Below are 25,048 nucleotides of genomic sequence, written 5' to 3' on the forward strand. Positions count from 1 at the left end.
GCTTTTCACTGTAGACTGATGCTGCTAGCACCAGCGAGACAATATCCCTGGTCAGAGTCAGTGCTGGTGGAGGCTCATTTTAAAGGGGCTTGAGGTGGGTGGGGGAGTCGGGGGGATCGTGCTACTGGAGGAGGCTGCTCGAGATAGTGTGGTAGTTGGGTGGGGGGGGGGGGGGGGGGGGGGGGAGGCGTGGAACTGTAAAGCACGCCATCAAAACATTGTAAAGCACACACACACATACACACACACAGGCAAGATCAAGGAATATTTCAGTTCCATCTGCCGTGCATTGGGGGATTTTGATTCGATGTGATTGAATCTCACTCTCACATCCAGCACCCCCTCCTCCCTCTCTCTCTCTCTCTCTCAATCTCTCTCCAACAAGGATGCCCAGAGTTTTACCTCTCAGTCTCCCTGGGATCTTGCCAGTCTTGTGTTGCCTCGCATCTCTCCCGATCCTCGCCCACCTCTCGGTCGACACTCGAATGGGAGAGCGGAAAGCGGCGGGGAGAGGGGCCAGGGGTCAGCCGAGAGACACCAGGACGCTGATCCTGCTGGATGTGAACATCAGGAGCTCGGTTCGGACCGTGAGCGAGAACTTTCTGTCAATCCAAATAGATCCCGCTGTGGTGCATAATGGTTGGATCGACTTCCTAAGGTAAAAATGCTGGGAGCAGAGTGGCCGGGTTAATGCGCCTCCTGAAATCTGGCTCTTTTCTCTCTCTCGGGTTAATAACGTGAAATCGAGACGCTTTCATTTCCAATCGTTTTAATTTCTTTGTTTAATTTCAAAAGCGCGCGTTATCAAAAGCGGCCTGAAACTGATTGAGAATTCCACCCCCCTCTCCTTTTTCAATTAAAACTGAACACCATCATTTCACTTCTGTACAATTGACGTGGCGTATTTCATGTCCAATTTCGGCTGATCAAAGGGCAGTTTTATGGTCTGTTGTATTCGGAGAAATGCAACTGTTCAAGTAAACTCTAAATATTTGGGCACGATCTGAAAGAATTTAAAAAACCCGCAACATTTTAACCTGTTGCGGCCATTTGTGAAACAAATGCAACTCATTCAAGAAAAGTTCTGCTCGATCCGCAGAAATGTATTTTGCTTCAGTACCAACAAAATGCGGTTTCTGAAATTATCCCGAGTTATGTTTGGGACATTCGTGTTAGACGATGTTCAGCCATTTGCGCGCGGAATCGAAAGAAAATAAATCATCTCCAAAGATCAGCACCAACTTGGATTTCTTCCGTTTATTTTAAAATTAAGACTAAATAAGGCAGGGGAAAGAAATGTCGAAGATCGTCAGACCAACAATTTTTGACAAATCTTGGTGGTAAATCTGAGGGGTTGGTTTCTCTCGGGTCGGGTGAATTTCGATCACACACACATTGGAAGCAGCTTAGTTCAACACACTGGCTGTGAGATTGATTGGGACCGCTTAATATTAACACCGAGGTCATGTATATATTTTTAAAAAATAAGAAATCAAATTGTGGTTAACATTCCAGGTGCGGCCAGCTCGGTTCTGAGGAAGGGTTAAGTCTGATTTCACTCTGCAGACCTTTTCCAGCGACTTTCTGATCTCCAGCATCCGCAGTTCTTTCGGTTTTTCGAAACCACATCGTGGTTGAAAACCGAATGGAAGGCTGGAAATCTGACATGCAGAAATAAGTCGGAAAGGGTCTTGTTGTTGGACCCGAAAAATTAAACTCTCCCTCCACAGATGCCGCCGGATTTTCCGGCACTTTCTGCTGGTGTTGACTTACTTGCTGTGTGCGAGAGTCCCATGTGCTACACATTGGGTTAGGATTTTGATTTACAGCCAGCCAGTCTGAGTTTCCATGCCGCCGATTTCTAGGCTCTGCGACTGGCCGTGTCTATATCCACTCAGTAGAACAGCTTAAGGCATTCTGGATACAGAGGGTGGTCGAGCTTAGGCATTACTCTCACTGTGTCAAACGGTTTTATGACTAGGGGGGGAAAGAATTTCAGTGTCTCTTGGTGAAGAGGAGATCAACAAACCATTTAGTAGTAAATAAACCCGAAAAACAGCCACTTTATGACGGCTGGCCGCTGAAACTTGCAATCTTTATAATCCGAATCGAAAGGCCTTACTATAAATGAGCTACCACCAACCCGAAGCATTTTACCCGGGAGGGTTCAAACTAACACTGCAAAAACAAAGTGAGCAGAGTTTTAAGGCAGGCGAAGAAAGCTAGTAAATTTTAAATGCAGATGCTATTTAAGAATCGCAGGAAAACAAAACCAGAAATTGCTGGAAAAACTCGGCACCGTTTTGAGGGAGAAAGCTGGTCGTTTTGGATTGCAGCTACTTTTAAGAATCACAGCAAAACCAGAAATTGCTGGAAAAAGCTCGGCACCGTTTTGAAAGAGAGAGAGAGAGAGAGAGCTGGTAGTTTGCTGAGATTTTCCAACACGTTCTCTGTTTGCTATGATTCTTAAAAGTTGTGGCATTCTAAAACTGCCAGCTCCTTCTCATCTCAAAACGATGCGATGCTTTTCCAGGCACGTTCTTTCGGCGAGCGCTGTAAGTTACTAACAACAGAAAGGACCGATGCTTGAATACAAAACTCAAAGGACTGCGGATGCTGGAAATCAGAATCAAAACCAGAAATTGCTGGATAGGCTCAGCATCGTTTTGAGAGAGAGAGAGAGAGATGCTGAGATTTTCCATCAATTTCTGTTTTTGGTTCTGATTTCCAGCATCCTCAGCCCTTTGAGTTTTGTATTTAAGCTTCGGTCCTTCTCTGTTATTAGTGCCCGGGGTTGAGGTCGATATTGCACGGGGTGGGGGGGGGGAAGGTTTAATGTTATTCGAAAGACAGCAAACTCCCTGAATCTGATGTGTGTGATTTCAGCTCCAAAAGGCTGGTAACGTTGGCACGAGGTTTGGCTCCTGCCTTCCTCTGGTTCGGTGGCAAAAGGACAGATTTTCTCCAGTTCCAGAATCACCGGAATCTGGCGAAGCACAGGGGAGAACTGGGGCCAGATTACTACCTTAAAAACTACGAAGACGGTAGCTACATTTTTCTGGCAGCTCGTGCGTTATGGAACTGACGCTGATACGGCGCCCGATATAGAAAGTATCTTTTTAACAATTGATGCAATTAAATACGAAAATAAATGTATCAAATATGCTTCAGGGATTTGACATTAATTGTATTTGAAGGGTTTATAATAACTGATTGTTGATAGATAATTTGATATTGTATAACTTAGGTGTTACCAATCTAAAATCTTTCTACATCATATTGCTGTATGCACTCTGTCTAAAATTCCTAACCATTAACTAATATCTTATGTGATAATTAATATCATAATTTCACGTACATCCGTTGCATGCCGAAATACTTCTGCTAAATCAATAGTTGCCATGACAAATCGCCCCATGTTAGGCGTCATTTTCTGCACGAAATGTACCTCTTTAAAAACAAAGACAGAAATTGCCGGAGAAACTCAGCAGGTCTGGCAGCCTCGGCTGAGAGAGAGAGAGAAAGCAGAGTTAATGTTTCGGAACCAAAATCAGAAATTGCTGGAGCAACTCAGTAGTTCTGCCAACGTTTGTGCAGAGAAATCAAAGTTAACATTTCGGATCCGGGGGCCCTTCCCCAGATCGCCAGAACAGACCCTTCCTCAGTCAAGGCAATTTCTGTCTTTGTTTCAGATCTTCAACACTCGCAGTCATTCGTTATATTTTTGTGTTAATTTTTGCAAGAATCAAAGAGATTATTTCTTTGTGGCGGGAGGGTAATGATGTCAGATTTGAGTGTTCAATTACCGCGGGATTGGGGGGTGGGGGTTTCGCACAGAAACGATTTCTAATGTAAAACATATTGAAATGCCTGGGTTCTGTGGCTGCTGGAGGCTAAAGGATGGGGAGAAACGAGAAGATTTGGAGTGGCGATCTGGGCAGGATCTTCACCTCTTTTTAAATCCCTCTCTCTCTCGTTACATTTCAGACATTGTCCGGAGTGACATCGCTTTGGACAAGCAGAAAGGCTGTAAGATCGCCCAACACCCGGATATCATGCTGGAGTTACAGAGGGAGAAGGCGTCGCATGTGCAGATGGCTCTGACTAAAGAACAATTTTCCAACACCTACAGCAACATCACATTAACAGGTAGGAAGATCAAACCGGGCCCGAACTGGGAGGGTGGGAGAGATAGACCGTTCTTCTGCACGAAATCAGAAATTGCTGGAAAAACTCAGCAGGGTCTGTCAGCGTCTGTGGGAGAGGGAAAGCAGAGTTAACGTTTCAGGTCCAGTGACCTTCTTCCTTTGAACGGTTGTACTCAGACAGGGTTTGGTTAGTCCACTTATTAATATTCGTTTTCCTTTTATGCAGCATTTCGATATTCTGGCGCCAATTGTATTAGTGTCAGGCAAACACCCTCTTCCTATCGACAATAGTGATGCAGGAAGTAAAAGCGCACTTTAAAAAAAACCCCTGCAGATGCTGGAGGTCTGAAAATAAGAACAGAAAGTGCTGGGTAAACTCAGCAGCTCTGCCAGTTTCTGTGGAGAGAGAAACAGGAGTTAACCTTTTCAGTCTGATATCCCTCTTCCTGGGAACGTTAACCCAAACCGTAAAGACCACTAGAGCAAACGGATGGTTTGAACGAATGGTCACAAATTAAATCAAGCTAAAAACTGCGAATGTCCAATTTGGTTTTCAATATTTCGCAGATTCTTGTGAGGAAATTGTGTGGAAAATGCAATGTTTTAAATGCGAAGGAATTCCATGCATCGATTTGCATTTAACAAAGCTTGCGGGAATACACAGACTGTACTGTACAGTTGTTGGTAGCGTCCTTGATGCATATGCAGAACTGTTTACCTACAGTATGGCAGTTGCCACAGTATATTTGTTGCTCCTGTTGCCTGGAGTATACCTATTGCCTGTAATATACCTGTTGCCTGCAGTATATCTATTGTTACCTGGAGTATATCTGTTCCCACTATTGCTGCAGTATAACTGGTGCTCCTGTTACCTGGAGTAAACCTGCGGCCTGCAATATACCTGCTGCTTTGAGTATACTAATTGCTTGGAGTATAACTGTTCCCACTAATGCTGCAGAATACCTGTTGCTCCTGTTACCTGGAGTATACCTGCAGCCTGGAGTATACCTGCTTCCTGGAATATACCTATTGCTTGGTGTATATCTGTTGCTTGTAGTAAATATATTGTCCCAGGTACACCTATCGCCTGGAGTATATTTGTTGTCCAATGTATACCTATAGCATATATTGAACTAACTGCAGATAGTGTACTAGTTGCCTGCAGTTAATCAGTTGCATGTATTGCACATCTTGAATGTGGTGTATTGGTGATATGGATTTGAAATAGTCGCATGGATGGTATTAATTGCTACACCAGAACTGGTGTATTGTACCAGTTGCACACAGCCCAGTGAGTGGCGAGAACAGCAATGAGTTTTGTTTTGAATTGACCCATCAATTGCTTTCCTCCTAATTAATTCATTTTTAAATAGCTGATTGTAGTTTGTTAGTGACTGGGAAATCTGTTACCCATTTGTATTAACTACAAGTGCTGGCAATTCAGATTTACAGAAAAATATGTGTGTGTGAATCAATGTTAGTGTTGTTAACTGGGAATTCCATTTTATCCTAAAAGCAAAACTATTAACGACACTGTAAGCTGTTACTCTCATGTGTAGGCGAATATTCTTAGCACATTAAACCTTGCCTCAAATGGTCATGGATCTGATTTGTATTAATCTGAGAATGTTGCTTTAGATGGAGAATTGTGCATCCAATTGATATTTGTAAACATTTCACGGTGGGTACACTGGGAAGTATAGCTGACTACAGAATGCACTGAGGTGCAAGTTTGGGGACATTGGCAGAGCTTTACCAGCCAGATGACCACCATGTAACATTGGAAGAAAGCAGTGTACTGAGGTTAAAAAGCATTGAGCAGTTATATTTAAATGATGTACTCAGAGGTCAGGGGATATAATATGGCAGTTTCAAAAATGGGACTAAATCTTCATATTGAGTGAATTTGAGTTGGAGCATCTACCCTCACTTGCACCTGGACCCAGGCGGGAATCTTTTACTGAGTTATTGTGTATAAATGAAGGCCTCAATTCATTTGACATCGACATGAAAGTAGTTGATATCATAACACAATAAGAGATGATTTTTGAAACCCAACTGTTGTTGCCCTGATGCCTTTTGAGAAGTAGGTACCAGATGTTTTAAAAGGAACTCTATTGAATATAATTTCTAATCAATCCATTCAGGGTGTTATGACACACCTGTGGAACAGGTGGGACTTGAACCTAGTCTCCTGACTCAGAAATAAGGATGCAATCACTTCACCCTTTCAGCCTCAAGGAATTAGGTTACGATCATTGTTGAACAACTTGTGTTATGACATGTACACAGTCACTTCTTTTGCCACCACTTATATAATTTTTTCTTCAGCCATTTCGTCAATGGCTTCAATGTTCTGATGGGGTCATGCAGCACATTATTACTCTTATGACAACAGCATCATGTGCACATACACATGATTCTGGAAATGAGAACAAACAATAATAGAAAGTGCTAGAGAAACTCAGCAGGTCTGGCAGCATCTGAGGAGAGACAGCAAAACAGTGTGAATGTTTCAAAGCCCAATCACCCTTCGTCAATTTGTTTATTTCAGGTCTCCAGCATCCATAGTTCTTTGTTTTATTCAGAAATGGGAAAATTGGTTGCATTTTTATTTAAATCACAGACACTATTTGTGAGAGACAGAAAGAGAAAGCGTTATTAATGTTTGCATTGCTATCGTATTACTAACTTGAACCTTGCTAAAACAAGCAGTGTGCACATCTGTTTAAACACAAATTTTTACTGGACAAGGGTATCAAAGGATATGCAGAAAAGGCAGGTGGATGGATGTTGGTTGCTTGTAGTCCCACTGATTTGCTGGACAGGTTTCAGAAACTGAATGACTAACCCCTGTTCTCATATTCCTTTATACAGCTTTCTGGCATTTGAAATCTGAAAGATTTTTGATGTGTGCTACAAGTTGATTATCCGGGAACAATGTTTTTCACCTTAAGATTAGCTTCAACCCCTATATTGGCGCCAATGTGAACTGCCAGTTATGGCTGCCTCTTTTAAGTTGTATTGGGATCTGAAGTCAAAGCTCAACTTCAGTAAATAGCGGATTCCTTATATCATAGAGAATCAGAAATTGCTTCTCAGCAGCTAGAAACACTGAATATTTTTACAAAATTGCAATGCTGAGCTCTCACTTTGTATTTCAGTCATCTTCAACTCTGATTCCACATATTGTAACAGGCAATTTATTTTTCTCATTTTTTAAAATTCCTATCCACTTCTGTTGACCTTAACTCTTTAAAACAGGTGCTCACTGGCTTAATAATTCACAGTAACTCATTATTCAGTGAAATCCGGTTAGCAATATCTGCTACGAACACATCGTTGATATTTCTATTTACTTTCAAGCAGTTAAATGTAAATAGACTGGGAATAGAACCAAACAATGAGCATAGCACATCTCAAATTAAAATGAGGAACTTAGGTTTAAATTGAACCCAGGTTATTGGGTTCAAAATGCACTCTATCTACTGCCTGGAGGGCTCCCATGTGTAATGAATAATGGACAGAATTCTTCCATTCATAATGGCATGGATTCACAATTCAAAACTACCCATAATTCAGAATAAAATTGTTAATATCACCCAAAAAAGTTTACTAATTGGATGGAATTTGGAACATGTAATACTGGTGCAGTGGGGCATCGAGAACCAGTCAATGAAGTATTGAGTTTAACAAAGCAAACCCACTTCATTGATAACCCATCCATGACCTGAAACATTAACTCCTTTCCCCACAGATACAACATGCTTTTGCTATCACAGGGAGCTGGTTACCTCAGTTGGTTGTACAATTGACTTGTAATGTAAAGTAGTACCAACAGCGCAGGTTCAATTCCTGCATCAGCTGAGGTTACCAGAATGTCCCACCTTCTCAACCTTGCCCCTTGCCAGAGGTGCGGTGGCCCTCAGATTAAACTCACTGTACTTGAGCTCACTTTAACAAGAGAGTGAGACTATGGTGACGTTATACCATCTCTATAACACACTGTAGCAACTTCCCAAAGCTTCTTTGAAGACCTCCAAGCCCATGAGCACTACCACCAAAAACAGCAAGAGCTATAGGTGTGTGTGAACAATCACCTCCTCCACATCTACCTCCCAGTCATTGTCCTGACATTGAAAATGCATCAACATTCTATATCATCATTCTGTGTCAAAAGAACCAGAACCCTGTAAGTAACCAGAGAAATTATACATCATAGGCTGCAATGTTTAAGTAGGCAGCTTGGCTCCATCTCCTGAAGGGCACTTTGGGATGAGCATTAAAAGCTGTGCCAAAGATCTGCTTGATGATGAAATCTGTTGCTGAGAAGAAAGTTGTTTCATTCTCAGTGAAATGTCCTTAATTAATGAGCACAAAAAGTAGTTAAGGGTAAAAATGAATTAAACAATTAAATAAAAATGTTTGAATGGGTAGATTTGTTCCCAGGTGAGATTATTAAACGAGCAGTCGGCTCAAAGGTCAATTACCGGCCCTCCTGTGGCACAGTGTATTGTGCCTATCCCTGGGCCAAGAGATCCAGATCCAAATCCCACCTGCTCCACCTGCAATAACATGTCTGAATAAGATGATTAGAAAAAATAAGTTAAATTAGAAAGACAATCAAGAGCCAATTAAATGCTTCCTGGAGAAAGGGAGGGTGAAGGATAGAGCAGGACCTGAGTTTGAGATCACAAAAGGGTTGAGCTTTTTGGATGGAACTGCTTTTTATGCTGCTCCCAAATGTTATTTACTGATTTAACTACTAGCATATGATTGTTACATTAAAATACAAGGAAAAGCATTTCATTCTTATTTGTCACTTGAAATCCTAAGCTACAATGAATGTCACTCGTAAGCAGAAACAAGTCAAGCAAAAAAAAATTCGAATCATCAAAGGATGGATCAGAATGTGAAGCCAACTCGTAATTAAGACAAGCGCACAATGCTGCTTTATGGAGCACGCAAATGTTTTAGAGTCTGTCAACAAAAACAGCATGGGACTAATGGACTAAAATATTTACTGCTTATTTCTTTAAATTAAGATATTTCTTTTAAGTAAGCAAGTCACAGATTCTGTGAGTGATATTCCTAATAATTTTAAGTTGCGCACTGTGAATTTGTGATTATGATTTCGCATATAAGGATAAAAATTTGAACCAAGCATTTAGGCAAAGATGTGCTTAGGTGGGTACTGGAGTGTGTTACCTTTTCCTCAAACTTCATATAATTCAGTTCCTTCCCTCTCTTTCAACAGCCCCCTTTTTATTGTTGTTGCCCTGCTCTGGTGGATGGTACTATTAATTGTGATTGTTTAATTTGTTTAATATGATTCATGGTGAGTCTATCAAAAAAAAGTATTTATCTAAGCATACAACCTGAAGCAATAATTTTTAAATTTTAGGTTTAGATTTTATTGGCATGTGAATGATATTGTCAATAAGTCATACAGATTTCAGTTCAAATCAATATTGTCAAGGATTTCAGTGCTTCAGCTCATTTCCCGCCAGAATCTGTGTCTTCTCAGCGTAGCAGATAGGTGGAGTGCTTCTCTGGAGGAGGACAAAGGAAATTATTGCAATACTCTAATACTGTGATGATATTCTGGCAATTAACAGAAGGGCAGCAAGTTGCTCCTATGAAAAGTCAGACTTAATATGATTGTGTGTGGAAAAGCAAGATAAAGTCTATAAAACTTGCATCGCTGTTTTAATCTTTCTCATTGGAAAAATAGGGATTGTTGGGTAGATGGATTGTGCATAGATTGATTGAGTATCAGTTTCTAGAAGATATCTTTAAATATTTTTTGTGTGTATGACGTCGAGGCATTCTTCATCAAGGTTATTCTGATCTATGACAGGTGTTTCAGCTGTTTCCTGCAGACCTCCCATCTGTTGTGGCCTGCGCTCTTTCACCCTAACTTACACCCTGTTTCCTTTCCTGGGCTGCCTTCTTACACATGGTCTACACATTGCAGTGGCAACCCATTGGTATTTATGCAACCCTCAGAATGGATTTTGGTGACTGTTTTTTAGAGGCAGAGTCCCAGTGGTGGGTAAAGTGAAATGGCTATGCTGTTGAACATCAGGTTCTCTGTGGGTGTGAAAACTATTGTCCTACTCACATATCTGGGCTTTCCATCAGCTGATCACACCGTGGTACAACTGACAAGGGTTTCTATAGCAACGTCTTGTCTATTTCTTTGCCACCTGAACTGATTTGGGGGAGGGGTGGGGGGGGGGTGGAGTCAGGCATCAGCACCAACAGAAGAGGATTCTAAACAAGGAGAAAGTGAAGGAGAGTGATATAATGGAGATAGGTCATCATAATGAAGCGAAAATGTGATTACAAATACAACATGTGGCCAAATTCTACAGCCTGTCATGTTCAGGCAATGTACTGTAAGCAATCATCTGCACCCTCTCCTACCTCGACATAATTCTGATCCTGTCGTGTGTTGTATATTTCGCCACTCATATGTTTTTGTCAGCTATTACAAAGAATATGTAGGCATTGGAAAAGTAGGGAAAATACTCAAACCTAGTGGAATTGAAAAAATGTTTTAGGAGAGATCGAACAGATTGGGACTCATTTTTCTAGAAAAGAGATGATTAAACAGCGACTTCATAGAACCTTAACAATTCTGAAAAGGTTCAATCAGGTCGACATAGAGACCATGTTTCCACTAGTGGGCATTAATGAAAAATGACCATTGCTAATGAGTCCAAGAAGGAATTTAGGAGAATTTGCTTTACCAAGGCACTTGGAATGTGAAACAGCAACATGAGGTGGATGTCATCAAAGCGTTTATGGGGAAGCTAGATATACACATGAGGATGAAAGGAACAAAAGAATGTATTTGCACCTGCATTGGTCTTATTCTGTGTTGTAATTTCTATGACAGAATAATGTCATGTCATGTGCGCTTTGTACAAAAGGAAGGTCCTGGTTTATTGTTTACCAATGCTCTAAGTGGGCCTATTCCTGAACAGTTTTTGCCAGTGGTTGTCATTATCTCAAGAGGAGGAATCAGCCATGTCTTAAGTCAGAACAGAAATTGAACCTGTTCTGTTGGTTGTAGCTCTGAACCACATGCTAGCCATCAGCTAACTGAGCTAACCAGTTCTCATGTAATACATAAGTCAATGTAATAAATATACCATGGCATGAATTGAACTGTGTTTCAGATCTAGTGGGAAAGATACCAAAATGTTCAAAGCCCTACTGCTTTATCTTTCATAACTGTACACTATATCTTGGCTTGAAGTTACTATATTTCATGCACATGGGGAGATTACCAGGAACAGCTGTCCAACCCAGAATGAACTAAGTATGCTGTATTGCTGAAGAAAAGAATTTTGGCTCCTTTATAACTCAATCTGCATTGAGACAATCTGTTAAGGAATGGATGAATTGAAATGTGTACTTGGGTTGATATTGCTCTGTGAAGTCTTCATTTTGTGGTATTGCCTGAAGGAAACTGCTAGCTTAGTTCAATTGTTTGCACTTGTGGGTGAAGGCCCCACTCCAGGATTTAAACATATCACACAAGTCTGCCATGTCTCACAAATTTTGAGGCTACATTGACTTGCTATTGCCTTTTGGATGAGATTTTAAACAAGAGCCCTCCACTGCCTGTTCTGTCAGCACAAACGGTTGGAAAAGGTCGCACAAACATTTATAAATAAGAGCAAGGAATTCTCCCTGTGTCTTGGCCACAATCTTCCCTCAGCCAATGCTACCAAATCAGACTGGTTGGTCAATAATATCATCAGCCTGTTTGTGATATCCAGCTATTGAAATAACTATCTTTCTATTTTTCTATATTTTTGATTGTGGATTAAAAATGGGAAAAGGACTATTTTAAAAAGTAAGGATTGTGAAAGGGCGACTGCACGTTTTAATAGTAGGCTACCAACATTCATTGTAAGTGCTCTTTACACTGTTTATTCAAGCAGTGGGCAGGTGAAAAGGCATGGGGAGATTACTGCAGATGGGCTGGATCTAGGGGATATGCACAAAGAGAGACTTGGCTAGCGACAGATTTTTGATTGATATGTAGGATGGTAACTAGTTAACAAACTAGTAGCAACGACCTTCTTCATTGCCATCAAAAATGACAGTAAAAGTTTCTTTCAATACATAAGAAACAAACCTCAGGCAAAAGTAGACATTGGGCCACTTCAAACTGATGCTGGAAGCCTAGTGATGGGAGATAAGGAAATAGTTGGAGAACTTAATAAGTACTTTGCATCAGTCTTCACAGTGGAAGACATGAGTAATATCCCAACAATTAAAGGGAGTCAGGGGGCTGAGTTGAGTATGGCTGCCATTACAAAAGAGAAAGTGCTAGAAAAGCTAAAAGGTCTTAAAATTGATAAATCTCCTGGCCCTGATGGGATACATCCTAGAGTTCTGAGGGAGGTAGCTGAGGAAATAGCGGAGGCATTGGTTGAGATCTTTCAAAAGTCACTGGAATCAGGGAAAGTCCTGGATGATTGGAAGATCGCTATTGTAACCCCCTTGTTCAAGAAAGGATCAAGACAGAAGATGGAAAATTATAGGCCAATTAGCCTAACCTCGGTTGTTGGTAAAATTCTAGAATCCATCATTAAGGATGAGGTTTCTAAATTCTTGGAAGAGCAGGTTCGGATTAGGACAAGTCGACATGGATTTAGTAAGAGGAGGTTGTGCCTGACAAACCTGTTGGAATCCTTTGAAGAGGTGACAAGTAGGTTAGACCAGGGAAAGCCAGTGGATGTGGTCTATCTAGACTTCCAAAAGGTCTTTGATAAGGTGCCACCCGGGAGGCTGCTGAGTAAGATGAGGGCCCAAGGTGTTCGAGGTGAGCTACTGGTATGGATTGAGGATTGGCTGTCTGACAGAAGGCACAGAGTTGGGATAAAAGGTTCTTTTTCAGAATGGCAGCCAGTGACAAGCGGTGTCCCGCAGGGTTCAGTGTTGGGGCCACAGCTGTTCGCATTATATATTAATGATCTGGATGAAGGGACTGGGGGCATTCTAGCGAAGTTTGCCGATGATATGAAGTTAGGTGGACAGGCAGGTAGTACTGAGGAAGTGGGGAGGCTCCAGAAGTTTGGGAAATTGATCCAGGAAATGGCTGATGGAATTCAATGTGAGCAAATGCAAGGTCTTGCACTTTGGAAAAAAGAATACAAGCGTGGACTACTTTCTAAACAGTGAGAAAATTCATAAAGTCAAAGTACAAAGGGATCTGGGAGTGCTAGTCAAGGATTCTCTAAAGGTAAACATGCAATGTTGTCATTTATCTCAAGAGGGTTGGAATATAAAAGCACCGTTATTCTACTGAGACTTTATAAAGCTCTGGTTAGGTCCATTTGGAGTATTGTGTCCAGTTTTGGTCCCCACACCTCAGGAAGGACATACTGGCACTGGAGCGTGTCCAGCGGAGATTCACACGGATGATCCCTGGAATGGTAGGTCTAACATACGAGGAATGGCTGAGGATCCTGGGATTGTATTCATTGGAGTTTAGAAGATTAAGGGTAGATCTAATAGAAACTTGCAAGATAATACATGGCTTGGAAAGGGTGGACACTTGGAAATTGTTTCTGTTAGGTGGGGAGACTAGGACCCTTGGGAACAGCCTTAGAATTAGACGTGGTAAATTCAGAACAGAACATTTCTTCAGCCAGAGAGTGGTGGGCCTGTGGAATTCATTGCCGCAGAGTGCAGTGGAGGCCAGGACGCTAAATGTCTTCAAGGCAGAGATTGATAAATTCTTGATGTCACAAGGAATTAAGGGCTACGGGGAGAATGTGGGTAAGTGGAGTTTAAATGCCCATCAGCCATGATTGAATGGTGGAGTGGACCCGATGGGCCGAATGGCCTTACTTCCACTTCTATGTCTTATGGTCTTATGGTCTAATGTGATTGGCTCCCAGGAAGTTGAACAGCTTGTGCGTATCAACAGTAGAGCCAGGAGCCTTCAGACTTCTGCAGTAGAAAGCTAGAAGAAAGTTATTTCCTTTTCCCTCACTGTAAGCTGTAGCTTTCAAATAATAAGTCAGAGACTTTACAAGTTGTGAACCAGTTGCTTTCTGCCTCCTGAAAGCAAGTATAAGTACCTGGAGAAGGGAGACGGAAGAGCTTAAGTCCTGACAAGCTAGAGGATTTTGTTGAGAGGTGGGAGTGAGGACCAGAAGGCTGCTGAGAAGGTGAGTGAAACCGTTTTATTTGGGCAGCAGCTGAACCCGAGACACTACACATGTATTGTCTTCCACCTGCCCACTTCTTCTAACCAAAAATAAGGACTTTGTGGTGAGTTAATCAGGTAATGATTTTCTATTTCCTTCTTTTTTATTGTTTTACTGAGTGATTTGGTGAAAACTTCCATTTTCGTTTACCTAAGCTGAGACTAAAGTTAAATTTAAGCTTAAAAATGGCAAGAGATCTCAGACCCGTGTTATGCTCCTCTTGCTCAATGTGGGAGCTCAGGGACACAGCTGATGTCCCTGACATCTTCACATGCAGGAAGTGTGTCCAATGTGGCTGTTATTAGACCACATGACAGCTCTGGAGCTGTGGATGGACTCACCTTGGAGCATATGCAACGCTGAGGTGGTCATGGATAGCGCGTTTAGTGAACTGGTCACACCGCAGATTAGGATTTGCTGATGGAGAAAGGAAATGGGTGACCAAAAGGCAGAGGAAGAGCAGGAAGGCAGTGCAGGTGTCCCCTGCGGTCAGCTCCCTCCATTAACAGGTATACCATTTTGGATACTGTTGGGGGAGATGGCTCACCAGGGGAAGGCAGCAGTAGCCAGGTACATGGCACCGTGGCTGTCTCTGCTGTACAGAAGGGCTGGAAAAAGAGTGGAAGGACTGTAGTCATAGGGAATTCAATTGTAAGGGGCATAGCTATGTGTTTGTGTGGTCAAAAATGAGATTCCCGAATGGTATGTTGTCTCCCAGGTGCATGGGTCAGGAATGTCTTGGATCGGCTGCAGAACAGTCTGAACAGCCAGTTGTTGTAGTGCATGTGATATAGGTAAAAAATGGGATGAGGTCCTACATGAAGAATTTAGGGAGTAAGGAGCCAAGTTAAAAAGTAGGAGCTCAGAAGTAGTAATCTCAGGATTGATACCAGCGCCACGCACTAGTTAGAGTGGGAATGGTAGAATAAGCAGAATGAATGCGTGGCTTGAGAGATGCTGCGGGGTGGGGTGCAGATTTTTGGGACATTGAGACCAGTTCTGGGAGAGGTGGGACTATTACAAATTGGATGGTCTTCGCCTGGGCTGGACTGGAACCTTGGGGGTGCTTTTGCTAATGTTGTTGGGGGAAGGTTTAAACTAATGTGGAAGGGGGAGTTTGGTGGACAGGAAGGAGGTAGTAACTAAAGCCTGTAAGAAACTAGATAATGAAGTCAGCGTGGCTAAGGCAAGCAGAGGATGAACACAGGATGAACACAGTGGGACTGGTGATCTGAGGTGCATTTGTTTTAAAGTGAAAAGTATAGTAGGTAAAGCAGATGAACTTAGGACTTGGATTAATAGCTGGGAGCATCATATTATTGCTATTACTGAGACTTGGTTGATTGGCAACCAAACATGGCAGGATATCGATGCTTCAGGCAGGATAGAGGGAGGTAAAAGGGGTGGAGGAGTTGCATTACTGGTCATAGAGGATATCCCAGCTGTGCTGAAGGAGGGCACTATGGAAGACTCGAGCAGTGAGGCAAGATGGGCAGAGCTCAGAAACAGAAAGGTTGCGGTAACAACGTTGAGGCAGTACCAAAGACCTCTGAACAGCGAGTGTGAGATAGAGGTACAAGCATGTAAATAAATCATGGAAAGATTGAGGAGCAGCAGGGTGGTGGTGATGGGAGATTTTAATTTTCCCAACATTGACTGGGATTCACTTTGTGATAGTGGTCTGAATGGAGCAGAATTAGTAAGGAGCATCCAGGAGGGTTTTCTAGAGTAGTATGTAAATAGTCCAACTTGGGAAGGGGCCATACTGGATCTGGTGTAGGGAAATCAGCCCGGTCAGGTGGTTAATGTTTCATAAGGCATTACTTTGGGAATAGTGATCACAATTCAATAAGTTTTAGAATACTCACGGACAAAGTCAAGAGTGGTCCTCAAGGAAGGGTGCTACATTGTGGGAAGGCCAACTATACCAAAATTCAGCAGGAGCTGGGGAATGCTGATTGGGAGCAGCTGTTTGAAGGTAAATCCACATTCAATCTATGGGAGGCTTTTAAAGAGAGGTTGATTAGAGTTCAGGAGAGGCATGTTCCTGTGAAAATAGGCGATCAAAATGGCAAGGTTAGGGAACCATGATGATGGGTGAAATTGCGAGACTAGCTAAGAGGAAAAGGGATGCGTACATAAGGCCTAGGCTACTGAAGACAGACTAAGCTTTGCAAGAATATTGGGAATGTAGGACCAATCTGGAATGAGGAATTGAGTGCTAAAAGGGTCATGAGATACCTTGAGTAAACAGGATTAAGGAAAATTCTAAAGCCTTTTAATCATATATAAGGAGCAAGAGAGTAACTAGAGAAAAGGTTGGCCCACTCAAAGATGAAGGAGGAAAGTTATGTGCGGAGTCAGAGAAAATGGGTGAGATTCTTAATGAGTACTTTGTATCAGTATTCACCGAGGAGAGGGACATGGCGGATGTTGAGGTTAGGGACAGATCTTTGATTACTCTAGGTCAAGTTGGCATAAGGACAGAGGAAGTTTTGGGTATTCTAAAAGGCACTAATGTGGACAAGTCCCCAGGTTACTGAAGGAAACAAGAGAGGAAATAGCTGGGGCTTTAATAGATATCTGTGCAGCATCCTTGAGTATGGGTGAGGTCCTGGAGAACTGGAAAATTGCTAATGTTGTCCCCTTGATTAAGAAGAGTAGCAGGGATACTCCAGGTAATTATAAACCAGTGAGGCTGACATCAGTGATAGGGAAGTTACTGCAGAAGATCTTGAGGAAAAGGACATATTCCCATTTGGAAGAAAAAGGGCTTATCAATAACGGGCAGCATGGTTTTGTGTGGAGAAGGTCATGTCTTACAAACCTAATAGAATTCTTTGATGAGGTAACAGGAGATGGGGGAAGAGATGTAGATGTCATATACACGGACTTTAATAAGGCGTTTGATAAGGTTCCCATGGTAGGCTGATGAAGAAGGTGAAGTCGCACGGGGTCCAGGGTGTTCTAGCTAGATGGATAGAGAACTGGCTGAGCAACAGGAGACAGAGAGTAGTAATGGAAGGGAGCTTCTCAAAGTGGAGACCTGTAACCAGTGATGTCCAACAGGGATCTGTGCTGGGACCATTGTTGTTTGTGATATCCGTAAATAATTTGGAGGAAGGTGTAGGTTGCCTGATTAGCAAGTTTGCAGATGACACTAAGATTGGTGGAGTAGCAGATAGTGAAGGGGCATGTCAGAGAATACAGCAGAATGTAGATATGTTGGAGAGATGGGCAGAGAAATGGCAGATGGAGTTCAATCCAGGCAAATGTGAGGTGATGCATTTTGGAAGATCCAGTTCAAAAGTGAACAATATAGTAAATAGAAAAGTCCTGGGGAAAATTGATGCACTGATCTGGGAATTCAGGTCCATTGTTCTCTGAAGGTGGCAACGCGGGTTAGTTTCGTGGTCAAGAAGGCATACGGCATGCTTTCCTTCATTGGATGGGGTATTGAGTACAAGAGTTGGCAGGTCATGTCACAGTTGTATAAGACTTTGGTTCAGCTACATTTGAAATAGTGTGCACATTTCTGGTGGTCACATTTCCAAAAGGATGTGGATGCTTTGGTGAGGGTGCAGAGGAGTTTCACCAAGATGTTGCCTGGTGTGGAGGGTGCTAGCTATGAGAAGAATTTGAATAGGTTTGGATTATTTTCATTAAGAAGATGGAGGTTGAGGGGGGACCTGATTGAGGTCTACAAAATCATGAGAAGTATAGACAGGGTGGATAGCAAGAAGCTTTTTCCCAGAGTGCAGAACTCAATTATAGGGGTCACGAGTTCAAATTGAGAGGGGAAAGGTTTAGGGGAGATATGTGTGGAAAGTGTTTTACGTAGAGGGTGGTGGAGGCCTGGAATGCATTGCCAGTGGAGGTGATAGCAGTGGGAACTATAACGTCATTTAAGATGTATCTAGACGGTTACATGAATGGGCAGGGAGCAAAGGGATACAGATCCTTAGAAAATAGATGGCAGATTTAGATAGAAGATCTAGAATGGCACAGGCTTGGAGGGCCGAAGGGCCTGTTCCGGTGCTGGAATTTTCTTTGTGCTTTCTTTGTTCTCTTTGTTCTTTGATCATCTTGGTGAACCATGAGGAAAGGGACCATTAAACTGCGTTCCCAGTTTTTCACTTCATTCATTGCACCAATTTCTTTTGGGTCTCTGTCTGTATGTGTGTCGGGAGGGTTTTATAGGGGATTGGAGTTTTACCTGATAGCGTAGTATGTCAATGATTAACAATTGTTTCGCTACATCTAAGATCTATTTATTCATAATAAATACTAATTCTTGTTACGCACAGAAACCTGGTCAGTGCGTTCTGTTAACCTGAACCTAAAATGACAAGTGAATGGGGAATTTTGCATACTTTGTGAAAATCATAGTGAGGTTTGATTTTCAGTGGCCACTCCAGTGAAATGTGGCAGTAATAAGTTGAAATCTCCTTTTATATTCTCTTCGTTCAGGTCATAGACAGATAGATTCCCATGAACTAGCTTATGCTGTTAAGAGGATCTATACTACCTGTCTGATTAGATGGATTAACTACCACAATGCACTCACCATCATTATTAGACTTTTGCCTATTAAAAAAAGTCTGAATTCCAGCTCCATTTGAGGGCTTGAGCACATTTTAAACAAACAATGATATTAAAAGGCGTTTCACCTCCAAAGACAGGGAGAGAAACCCATTCCTGCACTGCACTGTTGTCTTTGAGCCCTTGTCAATACTACAAATTGATCAAAAATAAATAGACAGTCCATTTAGTTCATCAGCATTTGCTGTGACAAGATTGGCAGGACTACAGAGTGGTTAATTATACATGATGAAGAGACATTGTTAGCTTGCTCTCTCTCCATGGATGCTGCCTGACCCACTGTGATCTCCAGCATTCTCTGTTTTCAGTAATTGTTGCTTTCAGCTGTTTCTGAGAATTGTTTTATAAGCACAAAACTTCCTTTTGACTGTTTGAGAAGCTTGTGAACATGGTGCAAACCTTACATCTCATGCATGACAGCATTATTGAACAGGCAAAGTCCTGACAGTGACCAACACTGTAATGATGAATAGCGAGGTGCAGTTAAGTTATACTGCTCTTGCTTTGTTAACTCAAGACCATTTATGTTGGAAAAGCCAGATTTTGCAATACACTGTCCAGCAAATTGAAAACTCAATAATGAAAATCTAATTATTTAAAATAAAGTTGAATTTTATATAGCCCGTGGAGCTAAATGATTTGTTATTCAGGGTTTTAATTGATTTTCATTGGCATAGTGAGAACATGATTCCACCATTTCTGTACTTTTTCACTGTACTGTTCTCTGTCCAACTTTCTAAAAGGTACAAATCCTGACTATAGTGTGTTGCTTGACCTATTTCCCAATCAGCCATCTATCTGGCTGGTAAGATCACTGACTGGATAATCTAGTTTCTTCAGGTGGTAGGGTTGGAAACTTCTGAACAGGTTACTCAAGTTGAAAATTGAATCTAACATTGGCCTGGCAGTCTAATCTGGAATTCAGCTGGATTGTCATTGATGTGATTGCTTGTCTGGTCTGGGAAGTGCCTCAGGATGTTGCCTAATCAGTGTAAGAGTTGTGCCAGTATTGGGTATGGTACAGAGGCTGGCATCTGTGTATGGGCTGAGCAGGATATACAGGTTGGTGAGTACATCAGGGAGCTGGGCAGTGAGCGTAGTTTGGTTTATTCTGTCAGGATATTGGATTTAATGGTTATAACAAGGATAGTCAGGTGGACCTCATAGAATATGAGTTCCCTAATTGGAGCTGTTAACCTGGTCCAATCTGGGAGCCTGGGCTGACAAATATAAACAGGAGGGTCAGAGGTTCTGTGTTGTCTGAGAGCTGGTTCTGAGGGAGCTGGCTCAATGTCAAGGGCACTCCACATGGAAATAAAGGGTGACTTGGTGATGGGATACTGGCCCCTGTAGAGTGAGTTCACTGGGCACTGAGTGTTTTCTGATGATTGTGTCAGGGCACTGGGCAGTGAGAGTGTGGTTAGATGAGTGTGTTGGGGAACTGGACAGTGAGTGTGTGGTTTGATGAGTGTGTTGGGGCACTGGGCAGTGAGTGTGTGGTTTGATGAGTGTGTTGGGGAACTGGACAGTGAATGTGTGGTTTGATGAGTGTGTCAGGGTGCTGGGCAGTGTGTGTGTTGGTTTGATGAGTGTGTCAGGGCGCTGGACAGTGAGTGTGTGGTTTAATGAGTGTGTCAGGGCACTGGACAGTGAGTGTGTTTTGGTGAGTGTGTTGGGGTCTCTGTCCTGTTGCCTGGTTTTGCGTGGTATCCTGCCTGATGATGTGGCAGCTGCGGGAACATGAGTCTGAATCCACATCTGCAAGATCATACGAGCGTTATGCGAAGGAATTTGCTTTTGCACGGTTTCTGGGTCCACATGGGTGTTATAAATTGTAACGACCACTCTTTGAACCCACATCCACAATTAATTTGCATTCATCCATTTAGGGAATTTCTTTGTCTTCCAAAAGCAGTTATTGGAGCGGAAGTTTTTTTTTAAGTTAAGAATTGACGAGGGCAAAGGGTTAAGCGAATCAGAAACATATGTCCAAAAGCATAAAGCTTTTATGTGCCATCATTTTCTTTCAACAGTGTAATGGATCAACATATTGTAATCAAACAGTATAATTGTTATCCTGCAGAAGGGAAAGATTACATTTACTTAAAAAAATCATAAGATCAATCAAGCCATATTATCATCAAATGATTAAACATGAAAGTCCACTGGTGAGGCCTATCAGATAGCCCACAAGTGACAATGATGCGGTCTTATGTAGTCATCATCATAAACAGGCATGCCTGTCTTTTCATGTTAATTCCTTGGAGAATGTTTGGAGTTGAGGAAGGTTTATGATACTGATCCTTTCCCATATTCTATTCTTAAATCAGCTGTAACACCCTGTGCTGACCTATCAATTAGCCCCTTATTTCTTTTCCCCAGTGAACCTGTTCAGAAATGTTATCTCACAACTCAGCGACTTAAATCTGGGCTTCCTGGCTCAGAGGTGGGGACATTACTACTGTTCCTTAATCATAAATCTGAATTTCACCATCCACTGTGTTCAGACTCGAATCCATGTCTGCATAATATTAAAGACGGGATTAGTAAGCAATTGACATCACCATTGTACCTTAAACAAACCTGTTCCTGCTTGTTAGCCAGTTGCTTGGTCTCTGAATGGGATTGCCTAATTGGTACAAGATTGGCATTTTGTGGGTTTAATTGCTCCACCATTGGGGCCTGCACCCTAAGCTGGCCCAGCTTGTGACACTGCGACACTCACTTTACATGGTTCTACCTCCGTACTATTCTTTTTTAAGTAATTCCTTTAAAAATCCTAGCTTTTGGTCATCTCACCAGCCAGGAAGCGCAGGTTTTAGTCCCAGAGTTGTGAGATAACATTTCTCTTCAGACAGTTGTCATATTTTGTTTTATAATCTCCTGTGAAATGTGTCTGGGTTCAAAGCTTCAAATAAAGCTAACAATTATTGCTGTCGCATTGACCAGCAGGAGCTGTGTTCTGACTAATCGGAGTTGTTTAATGTGGGATCCTTGCAACAAAATGCAGGCAAGGGGGAATTTCTCATCCAGTCAATACATGCCGGAGTAAGTAGAGCAACTAGGAGCAGAAAGTTGCAGAGGGAGGTTAATCAACCAAGTGAGTAGGAAAAATGGTAACTGGTGAAGTTCAACAGGTCAATAAGGGACGCTGTTTGAATCTAACAAAGAACAATCATAATATTCTCTAAATAGTGAGAGTCTAGGAATAGGAGGAGCAAAGAGACTTAGTTACTCATGTATAAAAATCCTTAAAAATGAGCTATCAATTAGGTCAAATAATCTAAAAAGATGAATGAAGTGTTGACCATCATATAAAGGATGGAACACAGTGCAGTACCACAGTATATAAAGCATTACTTGGACCACATTTGGAATATTGTGGTCAACTTTAGCACCAGACCTCAAGACCATTGTGGAGGGGTATGGCACAGCTACACCAGAATGATGCCAGCATTACAGTTATAAGAGAGGGTAGCATAGACCAGTGTGTAGTCTCTGAAACATAGAAGGTCAAGTGTTTATCTATTTGAAGTGTTCAGGATTTGATAGGGTGGACAGAAGCAGATTTTCCAAATTTCAGGGTAATCCAAAAATGTACAAGGTTTGAACATATTTCTTTTGTTTGCAGAATAAGGTCTAAATATATGAACTCAAAACAAGCTCAACTGATCACTTAAACTGATTGCTAATGTAGCTATTAGCATACTGAAAATTGATTAGCAAATGTTGAATTTGAAGCAAGTTCTTCCCAAAAGGCATTCTTGACAGTTAAAATTATTATTTTAATTTACTTTATACCTTTAACATAACCAGTGAACTGATGAAACAGAACATTAAGTGATATTTTATATTAATTCCAAGATAGACTTTTAGCTTTCCAGTCTATAAATTACCAACATTTATCATTAACTCTTATTACAACATGCTTATCAATATTATTACCTGTAAACACCAATTCTGATCAGGCAGCAAGACTTGACAAAGTCTGACAGCTACCTCTTCAACCAGAAAGCTCTATCAAAACTCTTCATAACTTCAAAAACATTAGAAGTTTCCCAGCAGCTATTCTTCCTCTGGATCATAGGGGTGATGTGAGAGGGGCAGTCAGCAGTTGTAAAGCCATAGAGGAGCAGGAGCCCGGTGTGGTCAGTCTTTAACAGCTCTTGAGCCTTGCAGTGCAGGGAGAGCGAGACCAGGTGTGGAAAGCCCACAGTGTAGAGAGACACTTCAGGCTATAGAAGGACTGCACCATTTATCTTTTAACTTTATTTCCATATCTTCTTAACTTATGCTATGAAGAACTGCAATGTAGCTTTTTTATTTATTTTTGTACCAAATCTATTTTCGTATCTAAGATTTGGAGCATTTTTGTACCTAAGGTGGTGCTATGCATTGATGACATTGTCCACATTTCACTGTTACTCCTGTAATTTGTACTTGAGTACATGTGACAAGAAAGCTAATTCTATTTTTTATTCTAAAATCTGACTTCTTTCACTTGATATGGTGCCAACCTTTCCACGGTGGTCGAACCCTTGCCTGTGAATGAGGTGGTTGTGTGTTCACACCCAACTTCTGAGGCCTGAGTGTTTCAATAAGAATGTGAGAGAATGCTTTTAACCTTGACTGCTCTGTTAGAGGCCCAGTTAAACTGAGGCCCCCTTACTGTTAGCTGGACATGAACAGTCGACGTTCTGCTGCTGCCCTGGCCAATACACAATCCTCAGCCAGTGTCACTGAGGAACAAACTCTCAGGTCACTCATTGTACTGTTGTCCTTGAGACTTTGTTGTGTATACAGTGGAACCTGCTTCTTCCTTACTTTACAACGTTACACTTTAAAAAAAAAGCACTTAGTTGTGTCTGAGCGTATTGGGATCTCCTTCAATTAGGAAAGACACTATATAAATGCAGTCTCTCTCTCTGTCTCTCTCTCTCTCTCTCTCCCATCCTTGGCAATAACCTTGTGAAGCACAGCTTTAGACATTTTTAAGGCTTTAATCTGCTTCCAAAACAGATGACTGAAAACAACAAGATCAGAATGTTCCGACTGTGTCAATAACTTGTATGTGTTTTTCATTTCCCACTTACTGTTGTCCTCATGAATGATTGTGATAATCAGCTTTTGATGGTTCCAGTGTAATATTTTCTTTTAAATTAAACTTCCAGATATGAAAAGGCCAGTATGATAAATCACTGAACTCGTATTCCCAAATTGATTTTATATGTTAGCCATGGTTTTGCTCATAACAGCATTATCTCTGAATCAGCAACTTCTGGATACAAATCCAACTCTAGGATTTGCACACACAAGTCAGGACCGATAAGCTACTGCAGAACTGTCAGTGGTATGTGTGTCTTGCCTGAAATGTTAGACCAGGACTCCATTTGCCCTCTTTGGTGGATGTAAAGATGACCTGCCAGGGGATCTATCCTTCATGTCCTGGCCAATATTTACCCTTCAATGAATACCATTAAAATACAGATTGATTGATCACTTTCAAATTATTGTTTCTGGGAGCTTTTCACAAATCGATTGAAACAATGACTGTACATCGAAAGTACTTTGGCATGTCACAGTGATCTTGGAAAGGACACATATAGCTGCAAAGCTTTCTTTATGTATTGTTGTTGATTTGATTTTGATTTGAGTTATTATTGTCACACGTATCTAGGTACAGTGAAATGTTTTGTTTTGCGTGCAGTACAGACAGATCATGCCACACAAAGTGTGTTAGAGTAATAGAACAGAGCAAGGAATACAATGTTGCAGCTGCAGAGAAGGTACACATAGAATGAGATCCACGTTAAATTTAAAATTTGAACTTGTATGGGCTAATACCCATGACATACACTGACTGGATCATTTATACTACATGCATTACCAATCAAACACAAAAATGTAAAAGGTGCTTGCATAGTACCTTGTCATTTTTAAAATGTCTCAGATTTCTTCACAATGAATTGTTTGTAAATTGCAATGATTGATGTCGTGTGGGCAGATGCAAGAACCAATTTGTATGGATGATGGCCCACAAACAGCAATGTGATGAAGGAT

The 25,048-nt window shown here is 41.6% G+C and overlaps 1 protein-coding gene across 1 annotated transcript in view; it reads left to right on the plus strand.

Moving 5' to 3' along the window:
• The first annotated feature begins 249 nt into the window (after positions 1 to 249).
• Positions 250 to 25,048, plus strand: part of hpse2 (heparanase 2) — a 305,633-nt gene continuing 280,834 nt past the window's right edge. The window contains exons 1-3 of the mRNA XM_060842506.1: positions 250 to 658; positions 2,887 to 3,044; positions 3,988 to 4,149. Coding sequence (XP_060698489.1) covers positions 387 to 658; positions 2,887 to 3,044; positions 3,988 to 4,149 — 592 coding nt within the window. The 5' untranslated portion in view covers positions 250 to 386. The remainder of the gene's footprint in view (positions 659 to 2,886; positions 3,045 to 3,987; positions 4,150 to 25,048) is intronic.

Source organism: Hemiscyllium ocellatum, chromosome 22 (assembly GCF_020745735.1).
Source record: "Hemiscyllium ocellatum isolate sHemOce1 chromosome 22, sHemOce1.pat.X.cur, whole genome shotgun sequence".
NCBI lineage: Eukaryota > Metazoa > Chordata > Chondrichthyes > Orectolobiformes > Hemiscylliidae > Hemiscyllium > Hemiscyllium ocellatum.